The sequence below is a fragment of the Hyalella azteca genome, unplaced genomic scaffold (genome assembly GCF_000764305.2).
Source record: "Hyalella azteca isolate HAZT.00-mixed unplaced genomic scaffold, Hazt_2.0.2 contig16068, whole genome shotgun sequence".
Taxonomy (NCBI): domain Eukaryota; kingdom Metazoa; phylum Arthropoda; class Malacostraca; order Amphipoda; family Hyalellidae; genus Hyalella; species Hyalella azteca.
The window spans coordinates 138,190-150,871 of NW_025945895.1; the positions used below are offsets into that span (position 1 = coordinate 138,190).

The following is a 12,682-nucleotide window of genomic DNA, read 5'->3' on the forward strand; positions in this document are numbered from 1 at the left end:
CACTGGTTTCGTTTCTGGTCTGGGACAAATAAATTAATGATTTAGAGTGATAAGATAGTGTAAGTTAAAATGATGGCTTAATAATCTCAAGTCATGGCGCGTGACTTGAGATTATTAAGGTCAAATTATTACGCAAGTCATTACGATTAAGTAAGAATTAATAGCAAATAAAAGGCTACGAATAACCACCATATTTTTAATGAAATTTTTTTTGGACAACAGCTCCTTAATCAGTTAATAAATTCGATGACTTCGCTCATCTATAAAGAATTGGCATGTTACATTCTTAATAACGCAGCAATCGTTGCATTCATTCTGAAAATGCTCGAGGCGGGGCATTAGGTTTTATCCATGTTGGACTCGTGACTGAATATTTATTTAACCCTAAGTTGGTTGAATATTAATTTAACCATGAGTAACGTAATTTAGGTGAAAGCGGTTACATCCGTACATTCGCAATCGCATTGTTTTCATTCTATCATCTCAGAGTAAATGTGTTGAAAACAGCCATTGAATAAATTATATGCATTGATTAAATTGAGAGTCCATTTTATCTGGAAAAGTTACTAAAATGTAAATTGTATATTTACCGAATGCATTCTGATTTTTATGTAATATATATTTTAAAGAGGAAATTTAATCATTAATTACTTGCTTGGGCAAAAATGCAAGTAAGGCATGAGTAAAATGAATCAGATTCAGCATCATAGGTAAGGTAGATTCGGAGATTAACTGGAAATATATGCATTTGATGACAAATATATAGCACTACGGTTCATGTTCAGAATTGTGACAAAATTACAGGTTAGCCTACAACCATGATACCTAATTAAAATTGTCAGTCACTCTAGATTTAGTTTTAGAGAGAAAATTGTTGGTTATGAATTTGTTAGCTCGAGCATAAATAGGTTATTCTCTTTAAATACGTGATATTAGCTTGCCTTTGTGTTGCTCAAAACTTGTATATGAGTTATCATGATCCAAGTTCAACGCATTATTTGGGTGAAAATGTTTTCCGTTACGCTCAAGGAGAACGTGAAACGTTAGAGCGAGACTCCAATATACATAGGTAGGTTTTACGCACATGTTTGAGACGTCTGTACGTTTCTAATATCCGAGTTATATGGCGATCAAGTTGTTGAATAAGAACTTTATCAGATATGTTTTCTTATAAAATGAATAAGATCGAAACTCTAAAATATTGATTTTCGAAACAAAATTTCGAACCGTCTATGCAGAGAATAAAAAATTTATTTGTAGACAAAGGTCACTTCCGTCGCTACAAGTACATGGATCAATAAATAAGTGTTTGTTCCAGATAAATAACAAAAACTAGACGTTTTATCAAAAATTGAACAGAGATAATAAAGATTTTGCGTAGAATACACTTATGAACTCTTTCAGTCTTTGGATTTTGGAAGATGATTACCGAATTTCAGCCAATAGCGCGGATCCGACGAGCGTTTCGCCGTCAGTCTGGTGTAGACATCTTCGGAAAGTTCATCTTCCCGCTCTGCTTCGGGGCTTGTGTGACGATACTCTTCAGGAAATGCCACCTAATCCATAAACCAGAGTTTCCTTATGACATTTCCTTTGACCTGATCATGGACGTGCTCCTGCTGAGTCCATGTGACGAGCTCGAGCGGTGTGAAGGTGAAGAATTTATAATGGGCAACCACATATGGCCCGGCGACGAGGTGAGAATATTTAAGATTATAAAAAGCTCTCAATTATGTAATACTTTGAGAGAATGAAAGTAAACATTGTAGATTTATCGAACACAAGTAATAATGTCACTAGTTTGCTTGAATCGCAGATTCACTAGAAATTTAAAAGCGAAGAAAACTCCACAAAAATTCAGCATTTCTCTATTGAAAACGTTTTATTTGTAGATTTATCTTATGCTCTGAAAAATTATGCTGAAATACTAACCTGATTTGCTTTAAAATGCTCATGAAACTTCGTAATTTAAGGCCACAGCTTATTCATGCATCACCCTTAGGGTATTTTGATAAATGAAATAAACATTTGCAGTTTGTCCGCGACGTTCTGCCTCTGAGCGTTGCTGCCGTATTGAAAGAGATGGCAACCTATTCTGAACCTTACGTGAAGAAATCTCTTGCCTTCTTATGGCCGGTGACTGTAACTGTCTTCGCAAAATCTGAAGAACTCGAGCGACTGTCACTCGATGCAAAGGAAAACTCAATCAGAACCATTCAACACTTCCTTGCTAGCAACGCACAGTTCTGGAACAATTTTCAAATCATGGATGAGGTTTCTTTGAACTGTATCGTGCATTCACTTTCCACCAATACGTTCTCGGAACTGGAAGCCGTTTTCAGCAAAACTATGGACAATACTTTCCGGTTCGATGTATATGCCCGGACCAGCCGGGTCACCACGTGCTTTTTAGTCGTTGATGAAGACAGCGTAGGACAAAATGCTGGGATTTCTGGCAACGTTTTCACCGATGATGACGTTAGTGAGATCTTCGTTCTCTCTATACTGCTCCTTATGATGTATATCATACTTGCAGTGATGGAGACTCCACATATAGGACTTTGTTCCTTCAAGTGAGTGCGTTGTATGAAGTTGAAACATGTCCCAAATTCTGGTGAAGCTATCATTAGTCAAACTCGAGTCGTTGGCAATGATTTTCGACAACTTTGATACCGAATGATATTGTTGATTGAAGCTTGCAGCATAACATTTAATTAATGCGTTGCAATTGTAGGCATATAACCCAAGTACAATTAGTGGGCAAAGGCGTTCTCTATGGCAATTTCAAAAGTTGGCAATCAAAGTCAACGACAGGCGTTAGGTACGTTTCATCTTCGATGTGTGTTATGTTTACATATATATTTTATCGGTATTTCATATGAGTTGTGTCTGAAATATAAGTTATGCCTTACATATCGGTTATGTGTCGTGCATGTCTAATGTCTCAAATACGTGTTAAATCATGAATATTTGTTAGTGTATTTCTCAGTCAATCCAATTCCCAGTTCTTAGTACGGCATCCTTATGAAATTTATTTTCCGTATTCGTCTGATACTGATTGAAATTTGAAATCCAAATTTCCCATGCTCCTTTAGGGGATGAAAACCTTAAAAATTCTTTAAAAATGAAATTCGTAAAATTAATTTTTTATCGTTCCTAAATCCTAACCATTCACCTGATATTTGCTTAGCAGAAAATTTACCTTTTACAATCATTTATTTATCTGGTTGGTAGGTTCCGGGCGCCGGGAAAGTTAGTGTTTCTCATCAACATAATGCTGGCGGTGACGCAGAGTTTGGTGGTGCGGGCATTGATGCTGCTCGGCTGGGAGCTCAGGAACGCCGTCGAGGACTCGGCAGGGAATCTCTTCAGCATGGCTAACGACATCAGACATCAGTTCTACCGCCAGGCTCTCGTCAGCTATCTGTTGTCCCTCCAGGTGGTAGAAATAAGAATTTTTTTTGTGTTGAAAACAATGCCCTTGAGGCCCATATGCTATCCCACTCCATGATGTCTCCATCCTATTGTTGTTACTCGCAGGTGGTGGAGATAAGACTTCAGGCCCTCGTCAGCTATCTTTCAGCCAGTCAAATTAATTAAGAATTTTTGTCTTATCCCTCTACCGCCTGACATGAGTAACCGGATCTATACCGTATTGTCACAAACCTACTTCCCAAAAAGGATACGTTCTAGTGAGCGCAAAAAGACTTGCACGAATGGTTGCCGCCACGTACGACAACTTTAAAATGTTCTCTGTTGCGTACAAACGTCCTCAGGTTGCTACACTCAATAGTTCACGTATAATTTGCCGCCACGTACGACAACTTTAAAATGTTCTCTGTTGCGTACAAACGTCCGTTTAAGTTGAAAGTTATGTTCACGGAGATTGACGTACGGCGGTTGAGGGTTAAAACGATACGTACTGTATGTGTTACAAACTAAGCCTGTGTGTTTACTTGTTAATGAGCATGCTTAAGTGATTGAATTTGGTTTTTGTTCTGCTCCAAAATTAAAAAATTATCAAAAATCTAAACTTAAATGATACAATTTGCAGAAGCATCTCCACTTTTTTGTTAATGTAGTTACCTAACTTCGGAAGAAAACACTAACCTAACGGTCGCTCATGACAGAGACACATATTTTAAATGTTTTTAATAAATGTTTTGCCATCTAGCGAATGAGCTTGTTTCTTTTCGATCGCTTTTCAAAGCAGGTTTTTAAGTTTATATATTGCAGGTAATGGTATTGACGTCTCTTTCTTGACGAAGGTTGGGAGAAGATGGGTAATTAATTCCGTATTACATTTTAGCGTATTTCCGCTACAGATTTTGATATTGTTTCGAAAATGTCAAATATGAAATTTAAACAACTCATCCAAGCTTTTCGTTATTGCTTTTAATTAAATATATAATATAAAGCATTTATAATAAAGCATTTGTACCAATGCTGCCCAATTTGCTGCAAGTTGCTTCACATTGTCCTCGACGTATCGATATTCTATCCGCTTACTTCTGTAATGATGTTCCTGTTCATTATATGATCTCTGACACCTTCGTTGTGATGATAATATCATTATAAATTTTGTTTGGTTGTTCAAGGTGTTGCTGCTGATGGCGAAGAGCGTCGTGATGCCCTCGTTCTTGCATTCTACCCTCACGTCCCTCATCAGGAGCCTGAGGCTCACGCTGCAGAGGCTGTGGCAGGCAAGTGGCTACATTGGCCCGGGTTCACACCATCTGTCGAGCACATGCAAGGTATTTGCCAGCTTTGTCAAGCATTTGCCAGTCGAGGTCCAGTCTAATATTCTTTAATGCATTCATATCGAATCATTCTCACCATGGACTGGCATATGCCTGGCACGTGTCCAGCAGTATGTTGTGAACCCGGCCTTAGAGTTCAATATTAAAGTGAAATTAATCATTCGAATGTACCTATGTCCACTGGGCAGTTCAAAACAATAAAATGTTGAATTATACCGGCTGCAGCACATAATTGTTCATGGTTGTCTATAACTAGATAAGATTTACGTTCATGTATAAAGACAGCAGGTATAGATGCAAGGTAACGTGGCTGATGGTGTATCTAAGAGGCGCGGTTGAAGTCAGCCATGACCGCAAGCCAAAAAGTTCATGAAACGGAGCCTTGAGGTCCTTCATGTCTGGCAGACGTTCAGTACTGATTAGCGTTATTTATTATTATCGTTTACAATGACATTTATTTGGACCGTAGGCATATAGGACTATGCACCGTGCAGCGCAATTGAGCATTGCCCATCTGTTCAGGTGTTGGCGCTCGTTTTGCTTGGCATATTCGCCATGTCGACTCTCCTTTACTCCATCACCGACGATGAAACGCTTGCGCTGCTCACTCTCGAGGGTTCTTTCATCTCTATACTGAAAGTGAGTTTTGAGCGACTTCTTTTGCAATCAGAATACAAAAGATTTGAAGGCTTTCAGCTATTATTTTCTACAAAAACAATATTTCGCAGTTATGGTAATTTTATTCTGAAGATGATTTAGATTTGTCATGACATTAACTCGAAGTTATTCTAACAGTTCAAGTTGTACTAGCTTGTTGATGATTTTAAATTTACGCAATTCTCATTGAAATCTAAGCGCGCGTTGTCCTTAAACTACATTGAATTAACATTATCACGTTGGCTAGCAAAAAGTATTTTATTATTTGACCAGCTAGCCCAAATTTTCTTATGAACAGGAAAATGTCTGTCATGCTTTTGACTGATCTTAACCGCTTCTGAATATTATATATTCTTAAATTACCGTGTTTGGCGGAACTTCTTCACAGGCTGAAAGTCGTTCTTTGAGTTCTGCGAGTCGTCTTTTCCTGCCTTTTGATCTGTTCGTGGGGCTGTTCCTGATGACTATACTCCTGGCGTATATCGCTGACATCGCTGAAGACCAACAACCTGATGAAACGATTTCATCGTCCTCGGATGAAGATTCTGACGATGACTCGTTCGGAATTTGAATAGAGCTCAGACTAATGAGTTGATGCGAGTTTGAAGAACTCACGATGATTCATGATTCATACGTGGTTGAAGACTAGCATGATTCAAGCCGGGGACAAAATTTCATGATGGCACGTAAGATTCGACGAGCGAGTAGTTTTAGATATGAATAAGCATGAAAGAAGCACATAGAAGACGTTAAATGCTTTGTAATTTGATCAGTTATTACATGATCACTCATGGAAGTTTGTTCCCAACATCCACCGTTCAGTTGAGTAAAATTGATAACGATCGTGTGTAAATTAAAACAAGTTGGCATGCCAGAACCTCACGAACAAGGAATTGCTGATCAATGAAAAGCCTGCTAAGATGTGTGTTGGTAGCTCTGATGGCTCAAAACACTTTTGTAATGCATGAGCTCACAATATGTGGCTGATAATTATTTCTTATTTAATACTTTTATCGTTGGAATTATTTTGCATTGCAGTCAAAAGAGACGGATCTGATGCGTTCTATTGTTTTTGCATGATAAAAAATGTAAAAAATGTACCACGAACAAGATGTAAAATTCATCATTACATGAAAGGAATACGTAGGAGACGTATAGATTAATGCAAGGTTATGTCCATCGTTTATCCTACCTACCTATTGTAGTAGGTAGCTCATAAACATAAATACACGGTTACCTGCAATTAATGTATATTCTTATGTCATAATATTCCGTCGATATTATATCGGAGCATGTTTTTATAGTAGAGTGTGATATTAATCTATCTTCACTTAATTAAGGTGATTTTCATCGTCATGGTATAATGTATACAAGTAAAATAATCGTAAGCTAGACACACAAGAACTAATCTCTACTCTTACGATGGCGGCCGAGATTGCGCTGGCACTTGAACAATTATTATAATTTCTAATCATTTGTTCGTGGTTTCCCGGATCAAAAAATACAGACACGCATCAAAAGTTCTCCTCTGAGGGAGAATGATATTGAATTATATCATTTATGAACTCCAAAGATGCAGAAAAGATTCATCATAACTCACTATTGCAAATAGCAGCGCAAAGGAAACTAGCAGAATTAGCAGCTTGGTTGTGCATCTTAGGACTGGCCTGCTAACATAGCACTACATTAGCCGACATAACAACTAACCTGTCAGCGTAACTGTCATGGTAATGCGATATCCTACAAGACTTCTGGTGAGCTAAGACACACACTATTGAGATTAATACATAATAATTTATATTAGAATTAACAATAAATAATTATCTTCAAACAAATCAAGTAAACTCGACTTCATCACAGCCACAATCGTAGAGTCGATTCCTTTTACTTGTTTAGTTCCCGATCAGCTGATCGTCTGAGCAGGCAAATAAAAAATTGCAAAGCAACAGCTCTGAAGAATTCACTTCTGCAGGCAATAAAGCGAAAAACAAAAAATGATGTTAAACTATAATTAGGTATTAACAAAAATAAATATTACAATAATTCAAAAGATAGATTTCACGAGCACTACCCGCCATATCCCCGTACAGGTTACAAAAGCAATATCTTCACATGGCCCATTGGCCACAAAGAGCAGCGATCGGTTCCATATACTTCTTTGCTGCAACTTGCATGCAAGTTTAAAAAAATATTCTGTTCCTTATGCAATAATTAGAATCTTTCTTCTTAACCATCAGTTCCATAAGTACCTACTGGAATTTTATTTTTTACATCACAATCTCAGTTAAATAGTAAATAATAACAGTAAATGCAACATGACTTTCAAAACTTATACAACACACCAACGTCCGCTGATCTATTTTGCATTTTTCTAAATTTGTTTCCATTAATTTTATTCAGCATGATTTTCTGTTTGTGCTATTTTACCTCAAAAAATGTCCCTACCATGACCTGGAGTTTGAAAGTAAATGATCAAGTAACATTATACCAATGCATAACATTACAGGATTTCTATGAACAGATTGCATTAACTTTCGAGCATTTCGTGATATGCTTTAACGAAGCATGAATAGCCTCATGCGAGGTTCAGTCTTTGCACCAGTCCAGGAAGAGGATCGTCAGCGACATCATGAGCCTCATGTTGAGAGGTTCAGTCGTTGTACCAGACCAGGAAGAGGATCGTCAGCGACATCATGATCAAGAAGAACAAAATCCACACGCGGAAGCTGGCATCTTTGCGCATCGCCTCCCTGATCTGCAAATTAACGCAAGGTTAATAAAAAAACATCTAAAAAAGTGTAGTAGAAGTATTGAAAGAAGTGCAACAAAAGTATTGAAAGAAGTGCAGCAAAAGCATTGAAATAAGTATTAAATAATACTACACACATTGGATTCATTATTTGATTAAAAGAGGAGAAATGAAAAAAGTCACGAAAAGTAAATGAATCGGCAACAGGCCATGGGCCTATTTCTTCAGTGCCGACATTTCTATTCTATTTCATTCTAAATGACACACTAACCAGTAGTGTGGGTAGCACAAGCACTGCATATGTTATGCTGGGTTTCTTTTTTTATCAGATAATAAACGTTGATTCATATTACGTACATGCAGCTGCACGCACCTGCTCGTTACCCTCCTGCACGTTGTCAGTGGCCGCCATGACATGCTGCTGTACGTTGTCTGCCACCACCGCCTGCTCCTGCACGCTCTCCAGCAGCACATCCTGCAGCCTGCCCAGCTCCACCACCTGCACAAAATAATAATATAATTATATGCCAAACCTCACCACCTGCTTATAATGATAAAGATAAAATTATATGCCAAGCTCCAACACCTGTACATATTCAATGCAGGTAAGGCAGCGCTCCATTGTTGCCTGGGACTGCAATGTCCAAAACACTTAACAAGGCGTATTTATTTTAATCATATTAAAAATGATATATTCAGTGAGCTCAAAATCTATTGTTTATTGAGCACTTATACTATTCACCAATAATGATTTTATTATTCCATGATGCCTTGTAATGAAAAATCCTATACCTGTTTTGTTATCTGCCGGACTTCCTCATGTGCAGATTGCAGTTCATTGTATATCATCAAATTTTCCTGTTCCAACACATTCGTTTCTTCTGGAGAAAGAATAGAATTATCGTAGTCAAAAATGTATGGACGATGATAGCTGTCCATGGCGCCTGGAGCTTCGGAGGACGTTAGGGCATTACTGCTTTTAGCTTCCTTGCCCAAGTTTTGGTCAGGAGATTTTATCCTGAACAAAGAATTATTCTCACTAAGAACTGAGCTAGGGTCTTTGGAATAATTCTCAGCAGATTGAGAAAAGTTTGTTGTTTCTTTCATCTTCTTCGTGGCAGCTGATGACGGCAGCTGCTCTATTCTGGAGAGGCTGCAGGTGTCGTCATCTGCAGAGAAGGAAAGATTAACATTATTTCCATAATAAAGTAATTACGCAATAACGTCACTTAATTCTTTCAACTCGAGATGTTCCTTACCAAACTAAAACTATTCAAGCTTCAGTTGTTTCACAAGGCCTGGAAATAACCACGATAGGTATATATGAAACATAAATATTAAAATGAATGAATGTTGTAGCAGTACTTGGCACACTTGTTCATACTAATACAGCAATAATACTTTTAAAAATATTGATAATTAAAAGTATTAATAATAATATTCAACTTTAGTAGGTGGCCACACAGCTGCATTGTCGATTTTGACCAAGCATCAGGCAGCTGTCAAGACATGGCAAGGCAGCTGGCAACACATGGCATCAGGCAGCTGGCAACACACAGCTGTCAACACATGGCATCAGGCAGCTGGCAACACACAGCTGTCAACACATGGCATCAGGCAGCTGGCAACACACAGCTGTCAACACATGGCAACAGGCAACACATGGCATCAGGCAGCTGGCAACACATGGCAACACACCATCTCTCCAGTCCTCTTGCTCCACCTTCTTCCTGTTGTTAGTGACGACACTGGCTTGTTCACATTCTGCAAGGTGATGATCAAAATAAATACAGTTTGGATAAAGGTAAATGTGTAGTTTTAATTTAAACAATTGAATATTTCTGTGATTATGTGATAATGTTAATTGGATAATATAAAATAAAGTTAATTGGATACCATAATGATGAATGTGAGACTAAAGATGCTTTGAGATTTACTTTGGTTTAGATTTGAACTAAGTGTGGTCATGAGCACAACAAAAGTTTAAAGTCAGCAATACCAACAGTTTAAGATGAATATCAATTTCACACATATATAAACAAGAGATTATAATTGACATTTTTTACTGCAGTACAATTTTGAAGTAAGTTCATCCGAAATTTTGATGGAAACAAGTATTGTAAGACGATGAGAAAGTTTAAAACAAATTTTTCATCAATAGCATTAACCATATTGTTTAGATATAAGGTTATACCCAAGAAATTCTTTGTAATAACTCATGGCAAGATGTTTAATATCGAAATAAAATTAATTTTAAAGTATTCATAAAGTTTGGTCCACTAAATCAAAAATTTACATTATGCAAGAAAATGAAGTACCTTTTTGCTGCTGCAGTCTGAGCTCAATGGTGCTGTTCTTCTCCACATAGGCTGGACGATGCAACCTCATCAGCTTTGCCTGAAACAGAAGCAAGAGATCAGGAAATTATAATTATTGTCCTCATTGTTTCCAGGCTGAAGTTACATGAAAGAAACCTTTATTTCTGTCAAGATTTAACAAAAAACTTCTTATGTTCATGAGGCTTATAAAACAATAATATTTAAAGAATCATACTCTATACCTACTAGGTGACACTATGAACATGATGGAATTTCTAAGGGAAAACATTAGCAAACAAACATTCAGGAAATTTTGAAAACAAACTTCAAGTACCTAGTATATTGCACAAATCATCAGATCATGAAAAAAATAAGAAAATTATTATCTATGCATAAGAACAATCAGCATTACACATTATTAAAATCAGGCAGCAATACCTATCTAAGCAAACTCATGAACAAATAAAAAGCAAAAATGGATATTGATTGAGTCAAAATAATGCACTAATGTTTCACTTTGAAACTTTGGATGAATCTCATAAACTTAAAATTCATGACCAAGTACAGTACTCAAAATAAATATAAATTATTTTATGACTTTTACTAAGGCATACTTATTACAGTTAATATCATGAAAGATCACAAGGAATGTTACGAGCATTATTCAGGAATAAGGCTACAACCTCACCTTCATGTTTTCCTTCTGTTGCTTAGCTTCTTTCATACTTGAATAGATGGACTTGAGGTCAGCTAGATGAGCTCGAACTATGCATGCTGTTATGGCCATGCAGCACTCAACATCAACAATATCATTAGGTTTATCAACAGTATTGCTGATGGCCTCATTTGTGCTGATATTTCTGCCTGGGTTGGAATCAGCAATGTCCAAGTCTTTGCCAGGTCTTGGAGAGCTCCAGATTGTTTTTTTCAGAGCCATAAATGTTGCTGAAGAAATTTTCGCTTCCAATTCAGCTATTTGTTGATCAACTATCTTCAATTTCTCAGTAAGAATCTTGAGACAAAAAAACAAAGGCGTAGCAATTATTTTTTCAAGGTGATTGACACATGTAAAAAATTGATTTTGAAGATGATACAAAAACCTTTACAGACTGAAAACTCATATAAAACATGAGCATCAAAATCAACTGGAGCTTCCTACTTATGTTCAACTCTGTCAAAACAAATATATTCATGCACATGATAATGCCTGATACAACCAACAAAAATGGTAGAATCTGAATTTTTCAAGTAACATAGCAAATTGAAAATCAAACATAACCATTTTATCAATTTTTAGCATATTTTATTCAAGAAAAAGCTCTTAATACAATATCTAACCTGATCCATAACTGCACATTGCTCAGGGGTCATTGAGGCTGGGTCATTGATGCGACCAATGAAAACTTTTCTTCGGTCCATAAGAAGCTGTTTTAGCCTCACAATATTTTCTTGCACCTCACGGGCTTTTTGGAAAAATGTGGCAACAGAAATTGATGGCTTTTTACTGCCAGATTTGTTTGCATTGCCATTAGGAACATTTTTGGCAGGAAATATTCTGGAAGGAGGATATAATGTCCCAGATGCCTTACTTCTTGCCTGAAGAGTTTTGATGCAAGATTTGAAGAAGTTAGTCTGGTCTAGAGCAGCTGATGCTGTGCATTTGGAGATCATGATTCTGAAATGGAAGAAGGGATTAAAAATCACTGGTTTAGTGGTTATACCCATCTTCTAAAAAATCTTCACTTCTATTTATAAAAATACAATTATTTGCTAAGAAAACATAGACATATTTTTCTTGGGCAGAACCACAGAAGCCACCTTCACAGATGGAAAATTGGGCAGAAGCCACCAGTGAATTAGACAGAAATGCACATGAATCAGGCAAACTTCACCCATTCCTATGGCTTTTCCCAATTTCTTATTTTTCTAATTCAAACTTCAAAGAAAGAAAAATGGTTTATCTTTATCCTTGATGTGGGAGAGCTTGGCCTAAGCCTCTTCCTTTTATCCCTAACAAATGACAGAGATCAGGCTGGGGAGTGGCACAGTGCATAATGCATATGCACTTGAAGCCTTCAAATCTATGGTCTACCTAATCAAAAATAAACTAAAAAAAAGGTTTGTATGCCGTTTGCACGCACAACACGTTAGTGAGGTTATGAATTGAAACCTAAAACGTTCATATTAGCTTCTAAAAT

The 12,682-nt window shown here is 37.0% G+C and overlaps 2 protein-coding genes across 2 annotated transcripts; one reads left to right on the forward strand and one right to left on the reverse strand.

Moving 5' to 3' along the window:
* Positions 1–1,486: 1,486 nt before the first annotated feature.
* Positions 1,487–6,853, forward strand: LOC108682233. Its single transcript, XM_018171363.2, has 6 exons — positions 1,487–1,697; positions 2,035–2,573; positions 3,235–3,439; positions 4,599–4,703; positions 5,283–5,399; positions 5,806–6,853. The coding sequence occupies exons 1-6, from the start codon at positions 1,605–1,607 to the stop codon at positions 5,986–5,988; spliced, it is 1,242 nt and encodes a 413-aa protein (XP_018026852.2). The 5' UTR covers positions 1,487–1,604; the 3' UTR covers positions 5,989–6,853.
* A 688-nt stretch (positions 6,854–7,541) lies between these two features.
* Positions 7,542–12,159, reverse strand: LOC108682232 (the record flags this gene model as incomplete). The annotated part of the gene is given in 7 exon segments (XM_018171362.2): positions 7,542–8,172; positions 8,540–8,665; positions 8,959–9,335; positions 9,865–9,930; positions 10,485–10,563; positions 11,173–11,496; positions 11,823–12,159. Coding segments are annotated over 7 exon segments (1,410 nt in total). The 3' UTR covers positions 7,542–8,067.
* Positions 12,160–12,682: the final 523 nt, after the last annotated feature.

What these genes read in the sequence shown, in the direction of transcription:
- LOC108682233 (XM_018171363.2), top strand. Translation starts at nt 1,605, where the DNA reads ATGGACGTGCTCCTGCTGAGTCCATGTGACGAGCTCGAGCGGTGTGAA. An exon ending in ACATATGGCCCGGCGACGAG is followed by an intron (nt 1,698 to 2,034) that starts GTGAGAATATTT and finishes AAACATTTGCAG; the next exon opens with TTTGTCCGCGACGTTCTGCC. An exon ending in CGCTGCAGAGGCTGTGGCAG is followed by an intron (nt 4,704 to 5,282) that starts GCAAGTGGCTAC and finishes CCATCTGTTCAG; the next exon opens with GTGTTGGCGCTCGTTTTGCT.